General features: G+C 36.9%; 1 protein-coding gene across 1 annotated transcript in view; it reads left to right on the plus strand.

The window, feature by feature from the left end:
* The window catches only part of LOC306866206 (G protein-coupled receptor kinase 3), a 49,066-nt gene that overhangs the window by 34,248 nt on the left and 4,145 nt on the right, over positions 1–10,673 (plus strand). Inside the window, exons 14-20 of the mRNA XM_079411299.1 lie at positions 401–467; positions 2,767–2,867; positions 3,504–3,570; positions 5,136–5,231; positions 5,582–5,744; positions 7,359–7,495; positions 9,339–9,452. Of these exons, the coding sequence (XP_079267425.1) occupies positions 401–467; positions 2,767–2,867; positions 3,504–3,570; positions 5,136–5,231; positions 5,582–5,744; positions 7,359–7,495; positions 9,339–9,452 (745 nt within the window). The remainder of the gene's footprint in view (positions 1–400; positions 468–2,766; positions 2,868–3,503; positions 3,571–5,135; positions 5,232–5,581; positions 5,745–7,358; positions 7,496–9,338; positions 9,453–10,673) is intronic.

The raw sequence follows: 10,673 nt of genomic DNA on the forward strand, positions 1-10,673 counted from the left end.
GTCGTTTGTGTCAGGCTGGGGAGAAAGGTATTGTAATAATATTAATTATGTGGAAAAATAATGTGATTTTCAAGCCACCAAGCATGAGAGCATGTTCTAATACACCCCCAAAACAAAATCAAGGCTTTGTAAAAGATTCTTTCATTTTTACCCATACAATGTATTGTTGGCTTTGCTACAAATATACCCATGCGACTTATGACTGGTTTTGTGCTCCAGGGTCACAAATGCTCGTCTCTCACGGTGATCGACTGAGATTGAAACTTTTTTGAACTCTCATGGAAACCCTCCTCCCACCTACATGTCACGGCTAAATCACTACGTGTGTCCTCGGTATGACGTTGCGACGCTAAGCATTGTGTGTTCAGTTACGTGAACTCGGTTTCTTCTTTTCTTGCAGGCACAGTCCATTCAGGCAGCACAAGACCAAAGACAAACATGAGATCGACCGCATGACCCTTACCATGGTGAGAAACCAAAGCGCCATCTTTCTCTGTTATTTCACACATAATTATGTATGTATGGGAGTGCTCTGGGTTTTAAGTTTCTTGGTGCATGAAGAAAAATCCCATCAAAAAATTATCCCAGGAACTACCTAGATGATCTTAGCAACCACCCAGTTCTTAGTTATAGCTTTAAAGACTTCAATGGAATCTTATCTACAAATGCTGTAACTGTTCAAATTGGAAAGAGCTCCCTTTTGCTGATTATCAGATAGAGCTGTGAAACAGGAGATGGATAAATGAGCCACAGCTTTCCATGGAAGTGAAGAGGGACATTTCATCATAGCAACACCTGTGCCTTTACACCCACTATGTTTAACAAGGGAATGCTAATTGAGAGGAATTTGCATCCACGCTTTGCATTTACTGTCCTCCTCTCACCATCACAGTAATTTAGTCCTCATCGAGCTGCCACTCTCTTGACTGTTGTACAGTCACTAGAAAGGAAGTCACTTGTTTTTAATGCAGATTTTGTGGTTTCCCTTCAAAATTAAGACACAAGTAATCTGCCTTAGGCATCAATGATCCCAAGGAAAAATTGTGCTACTTTCTGAGACATCTTGTTTTGATTAAAAGGAAAAGCAGCCCCAGTCCAAAAATACATTGTGCAGCTTAGCGGATGAAGTCAATGCAAATGTCAATTATGAATGTATTTTGTATTCTCGTTAGAGTTTGCTCAGAAACATGTCAGATTTTATTGTGCTGCCCATGAAGGATGATTCAAATCAGTCATTAGGACTTGGAAAAATCTAGTCAGAAATCAGCAGAAAAAGCTCTCGGTGTCCAAGCAGGTGTTCACCCAGCAGAGACGTTAAACAGTTTTCCTCTGACAGGCAAGATGATCGTGTTTTGTTTGTAAACTGGAACACAAAGATTACGGGCCAAGACTGACAGTGCTGACACAGTGTTCAGAGATCTTTTTTCATAATTTCCAGAAGTAAATTTATAAAAAAAAATTGATCCTGGTAAAATAAAAGCTGTTCAGTATACGCAGAGCAATTCTGACACAATAATTGTGCTATTAAGGTTTGTTTTTGGATGCCGACCTCACAGGGAAAATATCTCCAGATTTCATTAGTCAAGGATTTAGAAGGTATCTTGTAAAATAAGCTGTTTTATAGTCTGATCAGATTGAATTAAGATTGGACTTTAAAACTCAATCATGACTCCACAGAGGTTCATTGGTTTGGAGTTGGTAAGATTTTTTTAAAAGAAGTCTCTAATGCTCACCAAGGCTGCATTCATTTGATCAGAAATACAGTAAAAAATGGTAATATTGTGAAATATTATTATGAAATATTTAAAATACAATTTGTCTGTTTGAATATTTTAAAGTGTAATTTATTCCTGTGATGCAAAGCTGTATTTTCAGCATCATTACGCCAGTCTTCAGTGTCACATGATGCTTCAGAAATCATTCTAATATGCTGATTTGGTGCTCAATTTAATTTCTTATTACCATCAATGTTGAAAACAGTTGTACTGCTTAATGTTTTTTGTAAACCATTTTTTCAGGGTTTGCTGATGAATAGAAAGCATTTATTTGAAACTATAATGTTTTATAACATTTTAAATGTACTTACTGTCACTTTTAATCCGTTTTTGGTGTCGTCCTCATATATATATGAAAGAAAGAAAAAATCTTACTGGCCCCAAATTTTGGAACAGTACTGTATATAGAGGCACTTTTAAAACAGGTGGGAACAAATCCCATAGACATTGCATTGAATGAGGAACTAAAGACCAGAATATTGAGACTTGAAGCTGGACTCTTGACTAACACACTCGCAAGTACAGCAACAAGCTACCACTCAGTATCTATAATGCAATGCCCTGTTATTTAGTTCAGTGTTATGGTGAATGTACCTGACAGCATGAACTGAGTGAAGTTTATTTGTCTGCATTTACTGTGACTTTGGTGAACGTTGACCTTGATTTGAATGTGCAGTTGGCACTGCCTGTTACGTAAGAGAATTGTTTTGGTTGTCCTCACATTCATTTGTATGATTGTGAGGCTATTTAAATACTGCTAAGCACTCTGTACTGTTAATGCTCTGTTGATCTAGACGGCTACTGGAACGTTTGCTGTTCCTGCATATTTGCATTTTACTAATGAATGTTCAGTATAACTGACGGGGATAACTAATGAAACAAAAGCAAACATCTTGTGAAAGTCAAACGCCAGCTGACATGGCATAAAGTCATGTTTAATGAGATATCAATCAAGCTCATGAGCCTCTTCCTGTTCCTTCTCTCTCATCAGAATGTGGAGTTGCCTGACTCCTTCACACCTGAGCTCAAGTCCCTCTTGGAAGGACTCTTACAGCGAGACGTCGCCAAAAGATTGGGGTGTCTAGGACAGGGGTAAGTCAAAATGCCTCCCATCTTCAAGATTAGACATCTGTAATACTTAGACATTTTATCTGATGTGTATTTGGTTTGTACTATCAAAATAAATAAATTTGATGCCACTTGTCCAAATGAAGCTACAGTCTGAAAGCTTTTAGACTTATAAAAGACAGAAGGGCATGCTGGGAATTATTTTCAGGTCGTTCTGAATTGCTGACACCTGCTGGTTAAAAGTGGTGATGATTTTTCCTTCATACGTAAAATATACTTATGCAAAGCAATTTATAGCTATATCTGTGTAGCAAATATCAATATAATTTATCAACCACATTATCACCCAGCTCTTTAAATAAAGTTTGGTGTATAAGTATGTCCAACTTTATCTGCTTACATACAGTATACTCGTGTAATGTGATATGTACTGTCTAGCAGATTTCAAATGTGTGATTGTTTTTATATCATTGCAGCACGCAAACTATATTATTGTCCAGCTCTGATCTGCTAAATGCATCTATAAGACATGAAAATGTTAAGATTTTAGAAACATCAAGATTATGATTTTCTGTAAAGCTACTGTGGAAAAATTGTGTTGTGTGAAAAGCGCTTGACAAATGTATTTGACTTGAATGTGATCTCTTTTATGCTCTGTAGGGCGTCAGAGGTAAAGGAGCATGTGTTCTTCAAGGGGATCGATTGGCAGCAGGTCTATCTTCAGAAGGTGAGACCTTCGACCTTGTTTTCGGTATCAGCCCTGTTGAAGTCCTCATCATACACTCTGATAGAATAAGAGGTTTTATTGAATTGCAATTTATAACTGATCTGATTTAGAGTCCAGATGATGGACTAGTCATTCAGCAATCGATTAGCAAGCCTCAGATTTTTTCTTTTTAGTGGTGCTGCTTTAATAGGAATGAATTTAGATGAACATCATCGCGGAGAGTGTGTTAGAGTGCTGTTAGCATACTAAAATCCTCTCTAGGAAGTTGTTACTCTAATTTCATCCCTTTTACAGCACCATTGGAACCGGCATCAAAGCCAAGCCTTCAACGATACATTTTCATAAAACAATTACTCTCAGACCTCAAATAATTTCCTGTGAGCAGTGTTCCCGTTAGTGTGCACAATCTATAGATCTCTGTTATGAGTACTATCATAGTTTTCTGAAATAAAAGGTCATTGACCCTGTGGAGTGCAACAGTCAGGTTCCGAAAGAAAAGGCTTCATTCGTTTTATCCATAGGGCAATTGATTTTAAATGAGAACATATAAACCTTTGAAGAAAGACCTAAGAGTTTAGAGGTTGTAATTGAGTGCTATATGCTTTTGCTGAAGCCATCCATTCACATTATTTTAATATATATATTGAGTTTGTGGTGAAAAGTACATTACCCATGTTGCTGTACAGAAAATTTCACCAATCAGAGAGTAACAAATCGTGCCAAAAGATCTTGCCGGAAACACTCATGTAATCATAGAGTCGTTATGCTGTTATTAGGGGTGTCGAAATTAATCGTTGCATCGATGCAGTAATCCATTATAGACTATGACGTCATTCGCATACGCACTTGTCACGCGAGTATTAAAAATGCATTCTCTATTTTAAAATCTGAATTTTTTTGTGCGTGCATCTACTTTTATGATACGAAATTGATGTAAACACGGTCAGTGTGTTTTTAGAACAGGACAAAACATCTGATGTGTGGAAATAAATCTGTGCATTAGTGTGAATGCAGTCTATTAAAGCTGCCAGTGTCTATTATCTCATCAGTAGCTAATAATCAAATGGCAATAAGGCTGAGGAAAAAAGAAAAACCCATAACTATGATTATCTGTGAATTTTCGATACTTAAAGCACTCCCAGATACTGAGAGTGTGTTTTATCACTTGCAATTGTCTTTTCCCCCCTTAGCTATTTTATATTTGCTTGTATGTTTTGAAGCTATATTTACTTTTCATTCTGAACGATAATAACAATTAATTAATATATTAATCAATCAATTAATTAACATAATTTTAAAAAGTATCCTGCTTATATAATTTAATAAAAATGCACAAAATAAATTTGATATAATCGTGATATCGAATCGAATCGTTGACATGATAATCGTAATCTAATTGAATCGTGAACCCAGTGCCTATTCACACCCCTAGCTGTTATATAATGTATATAATCAACATCAGTTTTATAATCCTCCATCATTTTGCAAGACAAACTAGTTAATCTTAAAAATGTTGTTTTGAGTTTGTGTGATGTTCATTCTCTGCATCTTTTGTTTGATTGCAGTACCCCCCGCCCCTCATTCCCCCCAGAGGAGAAGTCAACGCTGCAGACGCCTTTGACATCGGCTCCTTCGACGAGGAGGACACCAAGGGAATTAAGGTAAAGACCAGTAACCATGGGACCAAACTTTTCACTTATTCCACTTGGTGCTCAAGGCCGATGTGTTTTCTTCAGCTCAGTGACCATCAAAGTGGACTACATAGTAGGCTTTCAAGTGGAGCCAAGATTGCATCCAGCACCAAGAGAACCGTCTAAAATCTAAGAGCACTTGAGCTTGTGTTTCATGCTTTAAAAACTATGCCGTGAGCATGTTAAATGACTCCCTTATAGCCAGAATTTGACTTCCAGCGTAAAGTCTGGTCTACGCTGCAACTTTATCTCTGCCCACTTAGACAAGATGAGACTGTCTGAATTGAAAGTAATTGTATCTTTGTCCCTTTCCCTTTCAGCTGCTTGACAGTGATCAGGAGCTCTATAAGAACTTTCCGCTGGTGATCTCCGAGCGCTGGCAGCAGGAGGTGGCCGAGACCGTGTATGAAGCCGTCAATAGCGACACGGATAAGAACGAGGCGCGCAAGCGGGCCAAAAACAAGCAGCAGGGCCACGAAGAGGGTGAGACACGGCACATAAGTTTTATTGTTAATTATTTATTTTCTGTGCATTTCCCCCCAAATTCTCAGTGTTTGAAGGCTGATCATTCAAATATTATTTTAGATTTTGTGTATTTGTTTTTAAAATAATATACGCTGTCATTCAAAAGTTTAGGTGCAATTGTTTTTTTTAAAGGCTGTTTATAAAGGCTGTTTTTATTAATGAACCATAGTCAAAACAGTAATATTGTGAAATATTATTACAATTTAAAATAAATTTTTCTATTTTACTATATTTTAAAATATAATGAATTCCTGTGATTGCAAGCTGAATTTTCAACATCATTACTTCAGTCTTCAGTGTCACATGATCCTTTAGAAATCATTCTAATATGCAGATTTTTTTTCAGGATTCTTTGAAAAGAAAGTTCAAAAGAACAGCATAATTTTAAAATTCCTTTGTAACATTATAAATGTCATTACTGTCACTTTCAATTTAGTCAATTTAAAGCTAAAAGAATGATGTATATACAGTATTTATTTTTAAAAAGGCTTAACCCAAAGTTTTGAAAGTGTAACTGTAAAATTTAATTATTTTATACGGTTTTTTTTTTAATCTGTAGCCAAGTATTTGGTTTTGAATCTTGAAATATTGCCCTGATATTGCTTTGTGAAATTCGTCCAATAATAAGCTAACATATATGTATAGCAGAGCTTCCTGTGCAGTGAATAGATTTTTAGAAGATTATATTTCTTGAAGTCTCTTCATATACACAACATTTGTGACTAGTGAGAGGTGTCATGGCAATGTACACAGAACAGCTGGTTGCAAAATGCTGTTTGTAAACATCCTGTTTGCTCTCATTCAGCAGACTCTCATTTTTTGACTGTATTTTGGGAGTGTCCTGTATTTTGGACTTCCAGAAGGTCACGAAACCTAATGAACGGCTGCTCCAGGCGTCTTGTCGTCTGCGGCACTCGGTCATTTACCCATGTTTTAAGCCGGTCCAAAAGATAATGTTTTCTGGTAGAAACTACGGTTTGTGTTAAATCATAAGACGTCTGCAAAATTGACCAGCAGTAATTTCACACAGTGGTGTCAAGAGAAGAAAATGGCCTCTGCTACGGTAGTGCTACATTCTCCAGCATGAATTAAAGGCCTGGACTGACGTCAGCTAATCGACTTTCACGGGTCCAGCGTCAGTTCCGTTAGCGACCTCGAGGAGAGGCCTGAACCCTACGGACTTGTCATGCAGTGCTGGTTCCACATGCTTCCCCCAAGGGAAAGACACAGAACCCATCACATGACCGAATGTGCGATGGTCAGAAATAGATCTGAAAGAGCCCGTGTAATTTAGCAAACACTGAGTTAATCGTTTGCGTCACGACCCCAGGATAGGAGCACAGAAGTCATGAACAGGAATTCAAGTGGGTTATATCTGAGAGTGTTAAAGTAATTGATGACCCAAAAAAAGTCATTTATTCACTGTCATCTCTTTCCAAATGTGGCTTTCTTTACAAAAAATATAATAAATATGAATGAGCATGTCTCAAAGATACTGAATTTTAAGTTAATGCAATTATTCCAAAATGGCATTGAGCGTTATGTGACTGTGTGTCTGTGGTGTTTATGCAGACTATGCGCTGGGGAAGGACTGTATCATGCACGGCTACATGCTAAAGCTAGGAAACCCCTTCCTGACACAGTGGCAGCGGCGGTATTTCTACCTGTTCCCCAACCGCGTTGAGTGGAGAGGTGAAGGAGAGTCTCGGGTGAGTGTTTTTGTGTGTTTTGTTTGCTGTTAGCATCTCTATAAAAGGCCATTTTTTGAGAATGAACATGCCTGTGTGTCCCTACGCTGTAGGAATATTGGACTAAAACATTAAAAAAACATAAATTCAAGGTGAGTCTGGTGCATTTTAGCTGATTCCCCCTCTCCTTTAAGTTTCATTGTTCATTGCAGAGCAGGAAATATCAAGATTTTGATAAAAATTCTAAGAAGGAGAAGGCGAGGAGGAATCACATCACCCTACGTAAACCCTACATCAGTTTAAATCCTCCACCCTGCTCTGAAATTCCCATAGTGACGCAGGTTCACCTGCAGCCTAAACCATTGAGACGCCCACCTCTCCTTTTAATATCCTCTGCTTCTTTCCAGCGCTAAACCAAACCTCAGTCTTTTCCCATCCGGAGGAAGCGTTTGCGCTCAGATCTGTGTAATGCAGAAGTAGGTCACTGCAGGATCCCTGGGGCCAAAGAGTTTCTGCCCTGATCTGTAACTAAGATAAAGAAGTGCAGATTTTGCCAGTTTCCTGCATTTTTAACTCCCAGAGTCCCTGAATCTTCGATCTGAGGGGTAAAGGCACTTCCTGTGGAACATGTTTTAGAGGAGATGCATGGAAATGGAGGACACTTGCAAGTCAGATTTGCAAGCAGTGATGCTTATACTTGACTACATTTTAGTTGTTCTGTGTTCTAAATTTTAGAGATTTAAAAAATAATATATTTTTAAGGGCTTTTATGCCTTTTTATTGAGATATGACACAAGAGAGAGGACAGGAAAGCACTGGGAGGAGAGAGGGGAGCGGGATCGGCAAAGGACCTCGAGACGGGAATCGAACTTCATTCGTTCATTTTTATTTAATTTTATGTATGGTCAGTTTTCAGTTTGCACCCATCCTGTCTGTTTCAAATAAAACTTTTAATATTATTATTGTTATTTTTAATCTAATATTAAATTCACTGGATTATACAGAAGTAGCCATTTTGACATGATGATTTAATATTTAAAATAAATATGGTTGTATAATTACAGTAATATAAAATTTTGATCATACAGCCCAACGCTAGTATATGTAATATTATATAATAATATAATAATTTTCTATTCTAGTTCTAGCAGCTGGAAAAAATGAACAAATGTTTATTTTTCATTTTTTTGATTTTGTTTTGTTTTTAACATTAATTTTAATTTAAAATTAAACATTTTAATTGACTGTACTATACCATTATATTTATACGTCATACTGCCCAAACATAGATTTAATTTGTTTGTCATTTCATAAAATTGATCTGTGCATCCCTAGCTTTATGTTGTTAAAGAGTGTTATTTGAAAATCGTTTCTTGTTCTCGCAGCCGAACAGTGAACAAAAGGCTTCTTAGGAAAAAAAACACTGGATGTTTAAGTGTTCACACAGAAGCACACTTTAAATCAAGGTCTTTAGAAACCAGACTGAATGTGGTATGTGTTATTTAGAGGGAAAATGTTTGTACAGAAGTGAAATGACTTCCATTATCCTCCAGTCTGATGGGAATCAGGTATCCGCGATCAGACGGTTACATGAGATGCTCTGTCTGCGGCCTGCTGTACCACCACTGACTCATTGAGTACAAGAACAGCTTGTCATCCGTGTCTTTGCTCCCTCGTAGCCCCAGACAACCTCTAGAATTTCTACCACAGTGTAAGTGACACCGATAGATGCGTATACCTCAAGCATAGGGTAAAATCCCACCCATATAGAGCTAGCAGGTAGCGTGGTGTGTTCTCCTCGAACACAGTAGGATAATGTGAGAAGACTCACAGGGACGCACTAATTAGTCTTTCCTCCCCCCAGCAAAACCTGCTGACCATGGAGCAGATCGTGACTGTGGAAGAGACGCAGATCAAGGACAAAAAGTGCATCCTGCTGAGGATCAAAGGAGGGAAACAGTTTGTCCTGCAGTGCGAGGTAGGGCACCTTCATGCATTTCTCACAGTCTCGTCGAGGGATTCTCTCTTCCCCTTTTGGTCTTGTATTATCTTGCTTCACTTTTATTGTTCCCTATGCCTCTCTTTCAAACTCTTGTGAGTGTTTTATTATAAATGAATATTATTATAAATAAAAATAAATCAAAAAGTCCAATTTAACAAGTCACATTTACTATTTAAATAATATCATATATGAGATATTCAATATTATAATCAGTAATAATACACAATTAATAATGAATATAACATAATTACTGCAAACAATTTTTTATTGCTTTTCTTAGAAAAGAAAACTTTGGTTTCAGTCACAAAAAATGAGGCAGAAAATGTAAAGCACCGCCTCTGCGGGTTGCTTATACATGAAAATTTTCAATTTTAAATTAATATAATTAATAATAAAATACAATTAATAATAAATGGTATCTAGTGTATGTTACTGTTATTTTGCGGTAATTTTTTCTCAAAAAAGAAAAGAAAACGTTGGTTTCAATCACAAATATAAGGCAGAAGAGCTAAATCCTTGCATCTGTGATGTAATTTATATATGATAATATTAAATTATTGAATTTTACTGGATCTTGACAACATGGTTATTTATTTTATTTATTTTATTTTTCAATAAATAACCATAGTTACCACGGTCAGTATATACCTTTAGTCATAGTGCCCAAACTTCCCATGTGTTCCCTTATGTTTGCTCTTGTGTTACTTCCTAATTTTTCAGAAAAAGTAAAGCACAGCATTTATGGAGTTCTTATGTATGATATTAAAGGGGTTATCGGATGCAAAATTCACTTTACATTTTGTTTGAACATAAATGTGTGTTTGAAGTGTGTGTACACATCCACCCTATAACGATAAAAATCTACCCAGTGTTTTTTTTTTTTTTAAATCCCCTTTCTCAAATCAGGCTGTTCTGAGATTCCTGTCAGAATGACCTAGTTCTGCACAGACCGCTCCTACGAGAGTTGATTGACAAGGCCGTCTTACAAGGCAGGGCGAGCAGAGCTCATTAGCATTTAAAGCAACACGGACTAGAATGGCTGAAGACAGAGCTGATTTTGACAGGTTAAAAAGGGTGTTGTTTTACACTACCATTGAGAAATTTGAACCAAAGTATGTTATAGACTTTTCATTAAGACCCTAAGGAATCATATCAACTTGTGGAAAATGGACATCCGATGACACCTTTAAATTGAAA

This window comes from Barbus barbus (assembly GCF_936440315.1).
Source record: "Barbus barbus genome assembly, chromosome: 47".
NCBI lineage: Eukaryota > Metazoa > Chordata > Actinopteri > Cypriniformes > Cyprinidae > Barbus > Barbus barbus.